At 35.6% G+C, this 12,304-nt stretch overlaps 1 protein-coding gene across 2 annotated transcripts in view; it reads left to right on the forward strand.

The window, feature by feature from the left end:
- Positions 1-10,951, forward strand: part of LOC136855938 (uncharacterized) — a 684,984-nt gene extending 674,033 nt beyond the window's left edge. For both annotated transcript variants that reach the window (XM_067133453.1, XM_067133464.1), the window contains exons 4-9: positions 1,704-1,828; positions 3,202-3,351; positions 5,805-5,887; positions 7,210-7,378; positions 7,694-7,765; positions 9,939-10,951. In XM_067133453.1, coding sequence (XP_066989554.1) covers positions 1,704-1,828; positions 3,202-3,351; positions 5,805-5,887; positions 7,210-7,378; positions 7,694-7,765; positions 9,939-10,355 — 1,016 coding nt within the window. In that variant the 3' untranslated portion in view covers positions 10,356-10,951. The remainder of the gene's footprint in view (positions 1-1,703; positions 1,829-3,201; positions 3,352-5,804; positions 5,888-7,209; positions 7,379-7,693; positions 7,766-9,938) is intronic.
- Positions 10,952-12,304: the final 1,353 nt, after the last annotated feature.

Genomic DNA, 12,304 nt, shown 5'->3' on the forward strand with positions numbered 1-12,304 from the left:
GAGAGAGAGAGAGAGAGAGAGAGAGAGAGAGAGAGAGAGAGAGAGAGAGGGGATTTCTTGATGTAACCGAAATTCCTTCATGTATTTAATGAGGAGAGAGAGAGAGAGAGAGAGAGAGAGAGAGAGAGAGAGAGAGAGAGAGAGAGAGAGGATTTCTTGACATAACCGAAATTCCTTCATGTATTCAATGAAGAGAGAGAGAGAGAGAGAGAGGATTTCTTGATATAACCGAAATTCTTTCATGTATTCAATGAAGAGAGAGAGAGAGAGAGAGAGGATTTCATTATATAACCGAAATTCCTTCATGTATTCAATAAGGAGAGAGAGAGAGAGAAAAAAAGAGAGGATTTTTGAGATACCGGAAATTGCTTCATATATTCAATGAGAGAGAGAGAGAGAGAGAGAGAGAGAGAGAGAGAGAGAGAGAGAGAGAGAGAGAGAGAGAGAGAGAGAGAGGATTTCTTGATATACCCGAAATTCCTTCATGTATTCAATGAGTGAAAGAGAGAGAGGATTTCTTGATATAACCGAAATTCCTTCATGTATTCAATGTAGCACCTGACGCAGCTAGTAATGGGGTTATTTTTGCCGCACTATTTATTTTTGACTATTTATGGGCGAATACCGGGATGAATAAAGATGTTATGAGACTCGCGAGGTGCATCGCTATTTTCATTATTACTGACGCACCTTGACATCGAAGCTGTGCTGTGTATCAAACAGGTCGTGCGGGAGGAAATGAATAAATAAGTAACAATATATGAATAAATGTAGAAAGTAATGACATGTTCTACTTCCTGTAGAACACACCCACCCTGTTCTTTGTTCATTATGGCTGTCGAAAGTCGCTTGATAATGAGTTGAAGAAAGTGGCCAGTCATGTTCCCCCATTTAGGTATATCACCGAATAGCTAGAGGCACATTTAACCAATTCTTGTCTTATTCTAAGGCGTCCAAATGGCCCTTGGTGCGTTTGACCATTTGGAGCTCTGCGGATTAAAGTCGGCCGAAGTGATCCAACTCTGGGCTCATTAGGTGTATTGTGTTGAGGTCATTAGGAACTTAAATGTATTATTATTATTATTATTATTATTATTATTATTATTATTATTATTATTATTATTATTATTATTATTATTATATCTGTATCGTTCGCAACATTGAGTTGCTAGTATAGTTTAAAATTACTTTTGCTTAATTTCAACAATCTCTCTCTCTCTCTCTCTCTCTCTCTCTCTCTCTCTCTCTCTCTCTCTCTCTCTCTCTCTCTCTCTCTCTCTCTCTCTCTCTCCTGTGCGTAGGTTTTGGTAATGTCTTTTAAAGGAATTTAATTCTATATATTTTTATGCATTGTTGATCAACATTTGCTTTTTAAATTCGTTATAATATGCTGATGGTCAAATTGTCTCTTAAATTATGAAGTCCAAACGTTTGTTTGTCATCTCAAACAAAGTTTCAAAGGGCAAGGAGAATTTACTCACCTTATTTTGCACAGTGCTTCACTTTTCCCAAGCTTTCCCTTAATTAGTTTTTTTTTTTTTTTGCATACCTGTGACTACCTTCCTTCCTTCCTTGATCGTCACCGCTCAAGTGGCACCTGTTCATTTGATCAATATACATCAGTCCGTCCCTTTTTGCTGTACCGTACATGAAAGAAATTTTAACTTCAGCTTCAGTCAGCCAAATTCATTAACTCATTGCAGGAAACTTCAGGGCAGGTTATAAGCAGGGAACTATCCTGAAGAAGTTGTGTCCTCCTGAAGAGAAGGCCCTTGAGGCGATCATGAAGGATGTGCTCCGCCCATACGTGCCCCTCTACATGGGTGTGGTAAGTGTAGTCTTTTTTTTTTATTTACCTACATTCATAACTATTTTAATCAGAGTAAATGAAGGCCATAGGATGCAATTCGGTAATTACGTCACTTATACATTTCCCTTTTTTACCTATTGTTGATGATTTGAATGCTGCCTAACTTTTTACCATTGCCGTATAGAGTAAAAGAATCATTGTAGGTTCTGTTACTTTTCCGAAAATACGTCCTTGAATATGTTTTAGTATTCGCGGTACTATTAAGTCAGTCATTGATCTCCTTCTCACATATCTGCTAAAATTCAAAACGGGTCTGTGCTATTCGGGCAGCCGCTTGGTTCATCCAGTCGGCAACAATCTTCTTGGTGCGTTTGTGTTGAAGAGACACTTTATTACGAAAACCACTGAATAACAGTAACATTTTCATTGTTTTAAGACAAAATGATATGTAAGCGTTGTCATTTGCTGAACTTAACTACGAAATACAATTATAAAACTGAAACGAACAATTAAATAAGTCATGTATGAGAGAATTTTATGAATTTAACGTGAGTGAAAGAAATGAAAGCGATAAGAATTTTACTGTTTTTGCAATGCTCAGTCGTATTTATTTTAGGAAGTTTTGCTGGAATTCAGTCGTCACACTGGCTAACTGATTTGGGTAAATAGAATGGTTAGAATTGTAAACATAGATGATTTATATATTTTCGTCTTTTGTTCCTATTGGCTTTCATGGTAATTATTATTTTTATGTTGTTGTTATTATTTATTTTCAGTTATTATTATTTTTATGCATTCTGGGGTTATAAGCAAATGCAACGTCAACTCTAAAGTAATGAATGGCAAATATTATGTTCTTTCATATTTCATCGTGAGGTCAGCTTTTAATTATCAGATCATTGTCAAGTGGTTTGTACCTCAAGTGTTTCAATGCCGGTTAGTTGAGATTCCTTTATTTTTGTCTTTATTTTTATTATGTGGTGTGTGGCCTTAATTCTTTTACATTTCATCAGGATTTTTTTTGTAGCGTTGTTTATGTGCGCGTCTTTATACCCTCAAGTCACACGGTTGAGTTATATCCTATGCTTTCTAGGCTTTAGTCATAAAATTATGGGAACCTTCGTGAAGTATTTCATTATCATTGCTATCAGTACTTATTTTCAGTTATGACGTTATTTACTTAGGTATCTAATAGTCATATGACATTTTGAAGTGTGCTTTTAAAATTGCCCACGTTTCTGAAAATTTCATTGTATTTTAATGACATGTACCAGCCATAATATATTATGATTACAAACGAATAGATCCTCATAGATAACTTTTATGTCGCCATTTCTTGCAAAATTTTGAATCAAAATGTAACGAAAAATTTCCCACTCGTCTCAACCCAGGTGGAAGGAACTGACGGCGAAAAGTACTTGCAGTTGCAAGACTTGCTAAGTGACTTCGAGCTCCCCTGCGTCATGGACATCAAGATGGGCGTGCGAACCTACCTCGAAGACGAGTTGGCCAAAGCGAGAGAGAAACCCAAGTTGAGAAAGGTAGGGCGTTTTGTTGTGGATGGTTCTGAGCATTTGTTTTACTGTTGTTTTTTATCCATAACTAGAGATATTTTGTATGCGTGTGGAAGTGTGAATAGCGAGAGTTCAGTTTGGGCACAGGTGAATGAAGCAATGCATGTAGTGGTTTCACCATGTTGGTCATGAGGCATGTGCGTAAAAGGGTGTTAAATGACAGTGGAGCTGTTGAGGTATTTTACACAGGAGCTTCAACCTTGCTTCAGCATGATGAGTGTGTCTGTCAGTATTAAAGGAAACCACTAATCCTGGGAAAAGATGAAACGTAGTAATTGAGGATATCATCTCAAATATGAAGGGTAGCGTTTGTCTACTGGAATATTGGATAAAAGGGGTTAACCACTCAATGTCTGCTACGGTATTCAACCATTTCTGGTTCCTCGTCAGCCATTTGGGTTGTGTAATATATTAAAAAAAATTTGTCTTCATAATTGGTGTATAATGAAGGTTTGTCTTCATAGCTTAGCAGGATTCGCCGACAGTGGGTATGTTTTTGTAATTAACTGTTTTTTGTCAAATTATATTTAAAAGAACTGTAATTTACAGCACATTTAGCAGTTATGCTACTTTAAAAGGCAATTCACTCTACTTGTAGCAAAGAATGTATTAAATCGCAATTCAGACTACAGTTAAGCACGGTTTACACGCTACGATAAATTGTAGCGATTTATTGTAATGAAAAGGTTGTTACAATTTGTCGTTACGTGTAAACAGGAGATCGCTACAATAAATCGCTACGATCTCCTGTTTACACGTAACGACAAATTGTAACAACCTTTTCACTACAATAAATCGCTACAATTTAAACAGGAGACCGCTACAATAAATCGCTACGATCTCCTGTTTACACGTAACGACAAATTGTAACAACCTTTTCATTACAATAAATCGCTACAATTTATCGTAGCGTGTAAACCGTGCTTTAGGTAAATGAGAAAGTTGAACAAATTGGAAACTCACTTCATTTGAAGAGCGAACTATAGTAATGCATATTATTTTCACGTACTCCAGCAGTATTTTAGCTTAGCATTCCACTTCTAATTACTGCTCATTTGCTGACGTAATAGTAGTAGTAGAGGGTTGGTGTAGAGTAGGTAAACATTATATATATACAACTAAAGTCAGTGCTCACGCAAGATTCCATTCCAATAAGGTTTGATTTACAGAGGTTTAATGTGTCTGATTTTTTTTTTTTTTTTTTTTTTTGCTCCAACAAATAATCGAATTTTAATAAATGGCTGCATTAATTAAGTATTACAGCTTCAAGTGCAATACCTGTTAAGTTTTTATTAACAGTTCGTTCTGCCCATCTGTAATACATAAATTCTAAATGTCGCTTTTTATGATAATTTTCTTATTTACGTTGATTACGCCTCCGTTTTTACCCTTCCTCTTTTTTGTGCCATTATATTGTTTAACGTCGTTACTCAATAGTTTTGTGTGTTTCGTCGTCCACCTCCTTTAATGTTCATGTCTGCTTATTATATGAGACTTTAATGCCATTTCAAAACCTCTTCCGAATATGAAAATTAGGATCCTGAGAGATTACTTGTTATGTGAGCATTGAAATTTGGTGTTATATATCTTTGCTTAGAAGAAAATGTGGTACAAGGATGCAGGGAAAGCCATTTTTGTATTGGAATATATATATATATATATATATATATATATATATATATATATATATATATATATATATATATATATATATATATCAAAGAAAAATACAAATACAGTTGCATATATTAAGTAAAAATAAAAAGATATATAAAATTCAACAGAAATTATATAAAGTAAATTATGTGCGTGGTTTTTCATTGTTGTAGATTTAAAACTGTATAATATCTTATATACTTAGAGAACAATATCGCCTAAATTAAGACATTATTAGTATTATTTTTATTACTTTTAGTAAGGAATCCGAATTCTTTTGGTTCAGTATTCCTGGTCCAAGTAAGATTTTTGTGTAAAAATAATTGACCAGTCAGTACGTTCAAATAAAACCCTTCATGTGACACTGAACCATTCTTGTGGAAAATTAGTGAGACTGATATTAATGGTTATAAAGTGTTAGCTAATGTCAGAAGTGTAATAGAGATAAAATCACTTAGAGTCTGGTGTTGTTCAGTTAGACTGTGGACAACAGAAATGGAGGAATTTTAATGAAATTAATTTTGTAGCCAAACTGATTGAAAATTAGAGTTTGGAAACCTTTATGTTTCTATTAATATCAAATTTTATCGATATAATAATTTCTTTCGTAGATCTAAAGCACATGTCATTTGATGTAAGTGGAGACAGTGAAGTTGTATGATAGTTTCGTTTCTTTTAAAGGAGAAATATGAAGATTTTATAAATAAAACAAAAGTTTCTTCTTTTTAACATTCCTTACCAAAAACCTGTGTTAATTCCTGCAGGACATGTATGACAAGATGGTGCAGATCGACCCGAAGGCCCCCACAGAACAAGAACACAGAGCCAAAGCTGTGACGAAACCCAGGTGGGTGTAAGAGATGCCCCTAGTGAATGGCGTAATTGTTGTCTTGACATTGAAGAATGAATAATGAATACAACGCCTCCTGTTCGCTTGGTGTGAATAATATTCTGTTACCTAGAGATCCCTTGAACACCGTTTGACGTAATTACCATGTGTATTTATTTCACCTTGTAATACGAATATGTTGTAATTGTACAAGAAGCTGGTATTGGGTATGTAATCACACGTCGGCTTTGAGACTTATTAACATTCATAAATTCCTAACTCTGAGGTCATGACTTTTAAGTAGGTCATCAGCATAAACTTCCCATGTCTAATTATGGATGGAATTCAAGTAATGAACTGTTTGTTAATTAGGCGAGGTCTTTATTATAAGTTGAATATTGTTTTTGGTTTAAATGCCTAAGCAGTTTCATACCAAAGGTTGATTAAACACAGGAGACTAATTCGTAGCATATAATTTTTTTGGAGGCAAATTATAAATCAGAGTTCAGGAACGTAAGTTCGAGTTTCGGGGATCATGTAGCTACACACACCATGTTACGAACTTTGCCAGCTTATGATCGTTAAACTATGTTTAAATTGTCTGTCCAAGTAATAATTCATCAAAAGTTACTCAAACATGAAGTTAAGTTATGATAATAAATATGCGAGCCGTGGTCCAAAAATTTAGTTCTTTAACTATTGTTTTCCTCCAGTTTACCACCATTTTCTTGAGTCTTTGAAGAACAAAGGTGCGTTTGTACACTTTAATAACGTTGTAACTCGTGTTTTATTTTATTATAAGTAATTGTGGTCCTTACTGTACGATAGGCCCCAAATGTATACACAGAAACAGCTAGAGAGAGATATTTTCTCTCGTTTTAATTTTAAATTTGTCGATAGTGTATTTTAGTGTGTTTTAGACTGAGGCTGATGGGGCGGGTAGCCTGGTGTCCTTGTCTAGCCTGTGTATGATAGAGGAGAGAAAAGTGAACGAACAGGATTGAGACTAACCTTAGTAAGGCAAGAGGCCAACCTCATAAAAACGGATTTGTTAAAATTCATAGTAATTTTTATCTTTGCACGTTAATGGTTTCAAGCCCTTTTTACTGGGGGTAACTTATGTACGTGGGGGTATGTTTATAGCCATCATACATTTTTGTAATAAATGACATTTATTCTTTTGCTAGTTTTGATTATAAAAAGAACTTAGATGCAGTCTATATATAAATTAACCCAAAAGGCACGTTACCCCTCGGTCTTAATAACTCTCACTCATGCTGCCATGAAATATATGTTTATAGCTGGCATGAAGGTAAATTAATTGAAATATTATTATCCAGGTACATGGTATGGAGAGAGACCATATCTTCTACAGCCACCCAGGGCTTCAGAATAGAAGGTGTGAGAAGAGGAGACGGAACCTCCAGCAAAGATTTTAAGACAACAAGGACCAGAGAGCAAGTCCTCTCAGCCCTCAACAGTTTTCTGCAAGGATATCCACACGCTGCTGTAAGTGACAACCCGCCCCTCCCCCCAAGTCCATACTTTTGAATTTGAAGACGTTTGATTTGATGAAGATCCTGTGATTAATAGATTTTATTATCCTTTCATCAGCCTCTTTTTTGCCGAGATCAGGAATTTGTTTAAGTGTATCTTTGGGATTGGATGAATTGGGGCAGTTCTTAGCCCCCTATAAGCCCCAGACATCCTCATCGTTAAAAGCGCGAATTTTTGTAGCTATTTTAATAGCCTTACCTGCAAGTATATTACATGTCAGTCCAAAGGCATCGCTCTCTGAACTTCTCCTGAAATTCTTCTTTTCAGAGTCGTTATGTTCAGCAGTTGAAATCGATTAAAGTGACCCTGGAAGCATCTCCTTTCTTCAACTCTCACGAGGTAAAGACAACTCCTTTGCCCGTTCTATTTTTATGTGGATTTTAAACTGACCCCAAGGGAAAAAATAAAAAAAAAGTAAAAGCGTAGGAGCCAAGCATGGAAGAAAATGCTACAAGAAAAGAAATGTATTCTTTTATTTCTGGTAGCATTTTCTTTCATGTGTGGTGCCCATGCTTTTATTTTTGTAGGCATGATGATTTGTAAGAAAACCCTTGTCTGAAAATTTTTTTTTTTTTTACATTTTAGAGCATTTTAATAAAAGCATGTTTTAATTTTTTTTTATTTTATACTCTTACGTTTTGTCAGAACTTGTAACCAATTTATGGATTTATGATTGTAGCTAACGAAATTGAATGTGATATCCTGTCGAGCCAAAGAAGGTTTGAAAAATCAATAGAGTTATTAACTTATTCTACCGAGTCAAAGAAGGTATGAAAAATCCTAAGTTTCATACAAATCCTGAGATACTGGGAGAGGTCACTGTAGGGTCACTAAAGGTCAGTGCTGACCTACTGATCATGTAAGGTTGTATTGTCACCGGAATTGAATAACCATGCAAAACTTCAAGTCCATCGGATGAAGGGAACAGGTCGAAAATTGAGTTACGATTTTTACCCCAACAGATGCAGAAGTCACTTTAGATGAATGCGTTGTTGATCACAAAAATCTAAGAAGTATTTTTGAAATTTTAGGACTGCTAATTATATTTCCCTCAGAATATTTCAGTATTCAAGTACAGTATGTACCCTTCATAATTCCAAGAAATATCAATCACCCTGTCTTGTGCAGTTTCTGCATTATGTATGACTATCACTGTACTAGTGCTCGGCGCTGATAGGGCCACTTGGAACTGTAAATTTTTACCACGTCACTAATGTGTTTTTATGTCATTTCTGATCGTCTCAACTTATATCTTTGTCTATTTTACTCTCATTTGCTAAGCCTTCGTCGTTGGTTAAGTCTACATTAATTATACTGTACTCTTTAACAAAAAAGTACTCATTCTAGTTATCGTGTTTCTGTACACCTACTCAGTGGCCTGGTTGAAATTTTAAATATGATGATGTACACTACCACATTAATGCTACAATTAACTTGTTTAGTTTACGTTGACTTAAAAGTACTAGTATAGCACCATGTAAATGAGCTTTATCATTTTCAATAGCGTGTTGTTCAATCGGAAAAATCGTGATTTTTGGTATAACCCCATGTTAGCTTTGATTTCTAAATAAATCGTCCTTGAGGCTAATATTGGTTACATGCTGTGCTGCTCGTAAAAATTCACTTGGTGTGCTTTCCCTCTGATAGGAATTTGCCTTAGGAGGGCTTTTTGATGAATGCTAACATTAGTGATGTATTACTCAAGAACTTGGTAAGTCCCTTGAATATCATGTTTTTTTTTTTTCTAAAATCATTATCAAGATCCGCATTTCGTGGATGTTCCCTTGGTTGAACGATAATTGGTGTGCATGAAACAGAACAGTAACTCTGGTCACTGAAGTATAATGAAATTTGATGTTGAAGTAGTAAAGAAATTTTTGAGATGTAAAGACGTAAAAACAATATTTCAATGAACAGTTATACATTAACTGTGAAAAGTATAAAACACAAAACAAAACCCCTTTCAGGTAGTAATATGTCGCAATGGAATAGTTTACATCAGTCCCAAGTGCTATGGCAGATTGTTGTCATGGTCTTCGACATAAATTTGTAAATTTTTGCAACAGTGTGAACCCAAACAGGCAATCTATTTACAAAGGAAAGTTAATTTGGCGCGTTGCCTTGGAATTATTTTAGTTTAGTTTATAGAAAGTATTAGATTTTCTGAGGTACAACCCCCTTCCCTACAAAAACAAAAATCTGAACCAAAGTGATTTTACGCTCAATCACCATGACACTTAATTACTCTGCAAGTGGAGTTCTTGAGTGATATGAATTTTGGGAAATGGCTGTATTTTGTTCTTATCTCTGCACTTCTCTATTGTATTAATCATGCTAAATTTGTGAACCATGAGAATGCCATGTTTTTCATTACCTTGCCATCCGACTTTATATATGAAGTGTCATTAAAAAAAAGATTTTTAACATTGTTCCTTATCGACACCAGCATATCATTTTGTTTGTATTGTAGCTTTATAATGCGCTCTCAAAATTCGTTTGTTTTTCTTTTCAGCTTATAGGCAGCTCTCTACTGTTTGTACACAACGACACGTCAGCTACTGTCCGTATGATTGACTTTGCCAAGACGATCCCCTTGCCAGAGAATGTGCACGTCACCCATCGCAGCCCCTGGTCAGAAGGTACTCATGAAGACGGCTATCTCCTGGGTTTGGACAACCTGATTGATTTGTTTTCCATCATTGAGAAGAACATGGCGGCAAATGAATCCAATAAAACTGGGTTACAGAATTCAGCACCACAGGAACAGACAAACAGTAGTGGCAGCAGCAACAGCAATGACGCCTCGACTGCCAACAAAGGCTTCGACGGCAGTAGTAGCAACTGTAATGCAACGACAACTACAATATCAGCCTCCCTTCCCACCGTCAATAATCACACGGCCGTGCCTGTAAATGCATCCTTAACCTAAGTCAGTTCTAATGTATAGCTTATGAGATAAATGTACAATGAATCTTCATACTGTATCTATTAAATCTTTAGCTATTTTACTAAACTACCTAGCACTTTATTGAATGATCGTGTCAAGATTTTAACACATGTTTTAAAGATAGAAAGTTTGCAGAGTGGTTTGAGTGTGTTTAAAGAGTAGAAAGAGAACAAGATTTAGAATGACGTGACTCGATTCTTCTTGGATAGTGCCTCTGGTAGAGGTTTATAGTTCTAAGCTACTGATGAACATGGAAAGTTAATTTTATGAAAATGCAGCTCTTGGAAATACTGTAATTTTTTAAGTGCAAAGAATTTTGAAGTCAGGATGAGGATACAAGACACCAAGTGCTATTCCTTCCTGGAAAACACATCCTCTTCTTCACAAAAACTATATTTAAATACAAAACGTGTATATTTTTCTGTATATATTCTTTTACCTCCTATTACCTAAGTCATGTAAATAATCTAATACAAGTTACATGAACTGTTAAGATATATTTACTAATTTGTAATTTCTTGTCAAATATATCTTTTGATATTTATCATGTTATATTATCATTAAACATTAATTTATTATGAGTTATGTTTCTGATCCCCGAAGTATTTTTATTATATTGTAAGGCAAATAAAATGTACGATTTTTCTTTGAATATTTTGTGTACCAAGTTCCTGAAACATATACACTAATTAAACCCCAGTACTGAATACGCATCACGGTCACATCCGTCATTCCGTGGTCCGTGGCAAAATAGCAAAGAAAACGGACAACATCAGTTCTGTCCTATGAACAGTCCCCCGTCCCCTATCGGCCTGTTACTGTGGAGATAAGAATTGAATGTGTGTGTTGTTGATCTCGTGGGTGTCCGTTTTTTCAGTACCACCTACCTCGTGCTTGTCTTCATGAAAAGGTAAAGTGAGAAACTTGTATTGATGAATTCTCCATTATTCTGTGACTAAGCTAAACTTTAAGGTAATTCTAAGCCGGCTGTCCGCGGTGAGCTAGACTATGGCAATTGACGTTTTTCTATGTTATTTTACTTGACAAGAATTTAGCGTAATATTTTGTCGGCCGACTGTAATATACACGCAATCTATTAAGTTACCACCCCCTCCATGGCTAATACGGCAAAATTGTAACCAGTAAACATCCCTACGGTACGTTAGGTTGGTATTTTTAGGCTTTTTTTGCCGTATTAGCTATGGAGGGGGTGCTCCATTTTAGACCTACCCCCGCGTTAGGTAATTCAAGTCGTGTAGTCTACAAAGGTCAATTACAACAGTTACAACCGGCCGACAAAATATTACTTTTAAATTGTTGTAAAACAAGTAAAATAACATAGAAAAACGTCACCTGCCATAGTCTAGCTCACCCATGGACAGCCGCTTAGATTTACCAACTTTAAGTTTATGAGCGAATAGGCTAAATATGCAATCTATTAAGTTATGGTAGGCTGACTTGGCTAGCCAGGGCTTTTTGTAGGGTAGTGCTCCATTTGCTAGACCACGGTAATACAACATGAATATAATTAGTAAAATGGATGAAACACATAAAGTAATACGTAATAGACCTAGTGTGACAAATAAAATTATGGTGAATGTTACAGTCAAAGTGGAGCCTATGCATATAGGCTAGGCTAATAAATTGTTTCAAGGATGAACTGCAGTGAGGATGTTTTTTCGCTGAACATTGCCAAAAAAAAATTAGTACACTTGAACAGGCCTAATCTTGGGGATTGCGTACCCTTACTTGGCCGGGATAGGGCTATGCCTCCAATTTTCTATAAATAATTTTGGCCATTTTTGAGGCAGCTTATTCTCCCCGTCTGCAGTCAACCCAGTGTAAGATATGGGTTTTGATTTGATGAATTTGGTCATTGTAAAATTGATTGTGTAATCATTTACACCTGCCCCATGTGTACAGCATTGGTA

This window comes from Macrobrachium rosenbergii, chromosome 3 (genome assembly GCF_040412425.1).
Source record: "Macrobrachium rosenbergii isolate ZJJX-2024 chromosome 3, ASM4041242v1, whole genome shotgun sequence".
NCBI lineage: Eukaryota > Metazoa > Arthropoda > Malacostraca > Decapoda > Palaemonidae > Macrobrachium > Macrobrachium rosenbergii.